The sequence below is a fragment of the Serinus canaria genome, chromosome 18 (genome assembly GCF_022539315.1).
Source record: "Serinus canaria isolate serCan28SL12 chromosome 18, serCan2020, whole genome shotgun sequence".
Lineage (NCBI taxonomy): Eukaryota > Metazoa > Chordata > Aves > Passeriformes > Fringillidae > Serinus > Serinus canaria.
Window position 1 is genome coordinate 70,604 of NC_066331.1, and position 6,172 is coordinate 76,775.

Genomic DNA, 6,172 nt, shown 5'->3' on the forward strand with positions numbered 1-6,172 from the left:
TAAGGGATAATATTTTCCTAAGACCAAGTTTAATTTGATCTCTGCATCCAGATTTATATGAGGCATACCAGAGTGGAACTTCTTACTCAGGCATGCAGGCCCTGAAATACTGCATTGCAAGAATATGATTTTTAAACACTCTTGCTGCTTAGCTTTCTCCTTCAGGAAAAGGTGTCCTTAATTCCACTATACTGAATTCTGTCTTTGAGAAAAAAAAAGTTATGAAAGCAAAATCTTTCTTTTTTTCTGGAACATCACCTTAGAAGCATTATATACAAAATTTTCAAGTTCTGCTTCTGATTTTTAGGAGAGTCTTGTATTATTTTTCAGGCCTGAGCTATGGAAACTAATTCCATCTTCCCAGTTTAAAACCACTCACTTGAATTTAATATCTTCATCAAATACGTTGTTACAGTGGATAGAACTGTCACTGAGACAGAGAACTCAGTGGAACTGGGCTTTCAGGTACAAGTGACGCACACAGAGACTTGGAAGCTCAGTGGCAAAAAATGATTTGCAGCAAAGCACGCAAGTTAGTTTGCTTATTCAGACCTTTTTTTTCCCCCAAGTTCAACTCTGTCCAAATTGGTAACACCAGTAGATGTGTTTTGTGGGAATTTCTGGTGAAACAGAATTGTAGCTTGAAAATTACTTTTCTGAACCTGTTGAACAGTTTAATTTTTTTCATGTTACATGTACGAAACAGCCTACTGGCACTCAAAATGGTTGGCATGTCAAGTAAGCCCTGCAATTTGCTGTATTTCCAACATATTACACAATGCAATGACTAAATGTGTTTTGAAGAGTTAATGACTACATCTTAATTACTGAAGTGGACTGTTATATACTTTGTTCATTTCACCATCAAATTCAGACTTTGTGTAAGCTTCCAAGCAAGTCAAAAGGCTATGAGATATCTTAATTTTCTCTCTCCTTACTCTACCTGATGATTTTAAGTTTACTGTAAAAATTAGATGGATTTCATAGCTTTTATGTTAATTCTGCAGATAAGTAGAAGGAAGATGTTTAGAAGGATCATAGGTCCCTTCTTCAGGTATTTTTATTGTTCTGTATTATTGAAAGAAAAAGAACCTCCTAGAGATAGACAGGTACAAGCCATGACAATATTAAAAGGCTACATAGGATGCATAGGCTGTACAAATAAGAAATACACCTCTGTATTTCTTTACTTTTTAAATGCTCTATCCCAGAGGTTGAGAGCGGGTGGAGATTTTGATTGGTGATCCACATCATATGCACCTTGAATGTTGACAATAAGCTACCCTCAAAGACAGTAGAGCCTTTTTTTATTTTAGAATAAATGTTAGGCAGGAAGAGGGGAAGATTTGTAAAACATTTAGAAAATTGAAATTTGTTTTCTTCTATTTATCTTGATAAACTTACTATTTGCTATTGAAGATATTTACCAGTTTTTCAAAGGGGGAAAAAGCAAACATCACCTATTGAAGTTCAGCTGTAAATACTGCATTTTGCATGAAGCCAGTACTGTGAAGGGTTCTGTGTGGTACTGTGTGAAATGCTCCTTATCAGCTCCAATCAGCTATCCTTGGGTTAGCAGAGGCTGGGGTCAGTGCAGGGGGAATAAGGGTGTAAGGCAAGCTGTGTCCCCACTAGTCATTTGATTTATACATACTTAGCATAGATGAAACTTTGTATTTTCACATCCCACAATACATTTTTGAGAAACCCCCCCACCACAAGTATTCAGAACCTTGTCCTCAGTTTAATAATTGGGGTTTACGTTGTAGCCTAACAAAGAACAGGAGTGAGCTGCTTTGAGGTAAAGTAACTTTCTTGATTTACTACCTGAGCTTAGATAGGGGAGTTTCTTGTACTGTAACACTCACTGTAACTTGCAATGCTCCGTGGTCTGAAATTCCACACTTCATGGATCAAAAGTTATCTTAAGTGTTTCCACACTAGACAGAATTTCAACAGCTTTGACATCACTGACAGTTCTAAGAGCAATCCATGTGGGTAAAAAGCTGGCCAGAGAAAGAATTTGGTAAAATATTAACAAACAGAAACAGTGCTCTGGCTTGGGCTTCATTCCAGCTCCAATCAGAGAAAAACTCATGGTCTCTTTTCTGTGTTACATAAAACTTCATCTTTGAAGTGTTTCACAAATATTAACTAATGCCCTAGCTACATTTTCTTCATTTCTGTGTTCTTCTACTGAATAGGAACTTGTTTGAGTTGGTGTTCCTTCAGAAACACTGTTAGCCATAAGCAAATATCTGGTGACAAATTTCTTAAATGAAACTGCCATCTGAGGAAATTTCAGTTTGCCTATACAACATGTCTGCATATATTTCTTTTATCCTGAGGAAAAAAGAAAAACCTATGAGTGTTCATTTCTGACTGAAGTTAGCCCACATCAAATGGAAGATATGTTAAGCATTTCAATACACTAAATATTTAGTTCCATTTTCAAAAGCAGTTTAGGTGCTTAGCTATCATCTTGCTAGCTCTGGTTGCCATGGTCACTTCTGAAAGTAAGTTGCAGGCTTGTAAATTAGATGTGTTTTTTCATTGGTGTGCAAACCAAGGTATGGCATTTAAATAGTATTTCTAATTCTGGGGTATTGATTCTTGATCTTTTCCTGATTTTTGGAACTAACCTTACAAGTTTGCGGTGGTTGATTTTAAATTTCTGTGTTAGTATACATTTTTGACAGTCCAAAACTTAAAAATAGGCATGCAGAATGCTTGTGTTCTGTGCTGTTGTTCCAAATACCTAACTAAGTAGCCTTTACTAGTTACAACTAGTTTCTCTACTAATGACAGGAGACAAGCATACAGAAGTCTTCACAGGAAGGCATGCATGTCATGCATTGGTGCTTGGTTACTTTGTCTTTGGAATTACACAACTCGGGCCTCCCACATTAATTTCTGGAAGTCATCCCCTTGGATGAATACAAAAGGCCCTTGAAAACTGATTATTTTAAAAAACAGACTCTCTGTAAGCAGTGTTAACTGTGTGCTATGGAGCACTGGATCGGCTCATTCCTGTTATTTAGACCACAAACAAGAAGTAGTATTATGCTGCTGCTGTTCCTGCTCAAGACGGTAATCTTTGAAGCAATACCTTTCAGACACTGCTGCCTGCACTTTTCTAAATGGTTGATGTTGTGAAATTCTGCTTTCTTATCTGCCAGATGTGGGAGAGGTATTCTAATGATCAAAGTCCATTTCCCATGCAGGAAAATACACCCAACGATATTCATGGGCTCGAGCATCCTCTTTCATACCTTCTACATCTGTAGGAAACCACTAGGTGGCAAGCTGAACAACTGGATATCGCATCCACAGCTCAAGAGTCCACTGAGCTTTTGTCACCAAGCTGATTCAGTGCAGAGATCACACATGAGTGAACAGCTGGTTCAAGCTAAGCCACTGTATAAAATTATTTTGAAAGGTGTCATGTTTTGACATTAGCCACAGTGTCATGCTTTGCATAGAGCTATAAACCTTCGATTGATCAATTCATTCTGTAATTCAGGAACATATTGTATTTCCTTTTATGTAGAATTTTGTTTAGCCTTTCTACCATGTTCAATGGACTTTGAAACTTTACTTTCTCCTACTAGTAACTGATCTTTGTCAATTTGTGCACCTTTTATTCTTGCTGTGATTGAGTAGTGTCTGGGACTGCAGACTGTGATGCTTATGAAATTAAACTAGTACAGAATACTGTAGTGTGTGTCATCACAGGTTTATTATGACTACTTCTGCTGTCTGCTTTGGCTCTCCATAGAAAATCTGAAGTTAAAGTCTCAATGCCTTGAAAAATAAGGGTTAAGTGGCTGGGGCCACTTAACACGTGTAAATATTACCTATAGTTTACAGTGAATAATGTGATTGAACAGTTTCACTTATCTTACCTAAAGAAACCTGTGATAAGACTGAAGTTAGTTGGAGATAATAGTTTTTGGAGAATTATGTGAGAACTGCAAGATGGACTCTGACTAGTATAAGGACCAGTCAGAGTCCCACTGCTTCCTAAACAAAGATGTTTCTTTTTGAGTTAGTCCTTTCTGTAAAGACAGATATTTTAGATAACAAAACCAAAGATTTTCATACTAAATGCTTTCTTAAGTGAAAGAAGATTGAAAAAAGACCCAAAAGATAATGGTAGTAACGCAGCTTTGTCAAGCCAACAGAGTTACCCCCGAGTCTTTTATATCATGCATATCCAAACACATTTTCTCAAAATGGAGAGAAGGGTAAACTTGTAAAATGTGACGTTTTAAAACAGCTGAACAGATGGGTAATGCTTGACTTGAACTGTTACACTGACCTTCCAGCTGTCTTCCTCTCTTAAGCAGTCTGATGCTAATGGAGAAGGAACATGTACAGATGAAGTGAGGATTGAGCAGAAGATACTTTGTTATACCATCAGTATGGCAAGCCTTAATGGACTGTTCTGGGCTCCTATGTACAGAAATGGTCCTGGTAATATAAGATTTTGACAATGTGGCACTATGGCAGCAGTATATTTAGAGGAAAAGAGTAGACAAGCTATCTTCAAATATTCAATCTCATAATTGAATGCAAACATAACTACAAAGTATTTAAGTATTTTTCTGTCTGTTTTTTGAGCAGGGGATTTTGAAGTTGTACATTCAATCAAGCAATCTGAAGAATCTTGGCAAAATGTCAAAGCCAAGGATAAACTTGAAACATCATCTGAAGATTTGACAGTCAGAGGAAAAAGGCTGGAAGTTCAGCAGAAGTTAAAATCCAGGAGTTTATTTTGTGCTCATCTATTAAAACCAAAAATCTCTTCTAGCATGACAAAAATCCGCAATTACAATATTAAAGACTGATTTCTATGTTGTCAGCATGTTGTAGGTTCACACTTGCTATTAACTTACTTAAACATCTGTATATCAGGTCTAATTATCAGCCTCAGATTTGTATGTCAGGTTGAGATATTTGCAGCCAGAAGAGAGAACAAATACCCTGTTTCATACAGTGAAGCCTAAAATAAAGGGTTATTCTGTGTGCATTATGAGGTTACAGTCTTCATTGTTAATACTGATTTATTTTAATTATATATGTTAAGATTTTCTTGCATCATGGATTTAGAAATGTTCGGTTAACACATAGGCATTGTGCCTTCAGGTAGGACTTGCAGGACTTCAGCAGATGTTTTGTTGAGAAACTGTAGATATGATTTCAGCTTAGAAGTGGGATGCCTCAACCTACTTGTCTTCTAAATTATAATGCAACCGTTAATCCTGTGCAGCTATCTTTCTACTTGAAAGAAAGGGGTTTCAAAAGATTGCACCTGAGTCTGTATTATTTATCATCTTCTGTAGCTCTTTCCACTTGTTCAGAGAGCATGAAAGAATATAAAATTAAATTTCTACTGTCACACCAGTGATTGTATTTTCCCTTGACAAGAGATTGTATGGACTTCAAAGCAGTGAGAAACACTGCTACAATGTTAGAATCATATATTCATAATAATACAGACATGTTGTAAGAAGTAAGTCTTAAAACAGATGAAACTAAAAGAAAACTTGAATGAGTTGTGATGTAAGAAAGGATAGCTATGTAGTAATGATCATGCCAGGACACTATTACAAGTAATCAGTGTATTTCTGTAGCATTTCCAGTAATGCTGAGCTGTCCTGGGATATTACAGACATGAACTTTCCTATAAGTAAAGGAAATATACATGAAAAATTCAATAAAAAACTTTTAACTGTGGGGATGGTCAAGCACTGGAACAGATTGCCCAGTTGAGTTATGGAGTCTCTGTCTATGGAGATACTACAAACCCAACTGGACATGGGCCTGGCCAGACTGTTCCAGCTGACCCTTGAGTTGAGGGCTTGAACTAAGTGATGTCAAGAGGTACCTTCCAATCTAAGAGATTCTGTGATTCTGCAAGTGGTAGCATTGAAGTAAACAATACTTATTAGTTGCTGCTAAATATATAAAATCTAAAAAGGATAAATGAAGGAAGAGAGCTACTTATCCATGAGTGACATTTTTTGTGGAGTTTTTTTTTATGGAAATGCTTGCCTGATACTCTTTGCAAAGAGATGTTCTCTTCAGCACCTGATAATGTGGTAGTAATCCATTTGAGAATTTGAATAATTATTTTGTACTACCTGCTGAAAATATTTTGCTTTAGTGC

General features: G+C 36.5%; 1 protein-coding gene across 1 annotated transcript in view; it reads left to right on the top strand.

Moving 5' to 3' along the window:
- Nucleotides 1-5,406, top strand: part of CCDC57 (coiled-coil domain containing 57) — a 32,567-nt gene extending 27,161 nt beyond the window's left edge. Inside the window, exon 9 of the mRNA XM_050981169.1 lies at nt 4,627-5,406. Within this exon, the coding sequence (XP_050837126.1) occupies nt 4,627-4,850 (224 nt within the window). The 3' untranslated portion in view covers nt 4,851-5,406. The remainder of the gene's footprint in view (nt 1-4,626) is intronic.
- The last annotated feature ends 766 nt before the right edge of the window (nt 5,407-6,172 follow it).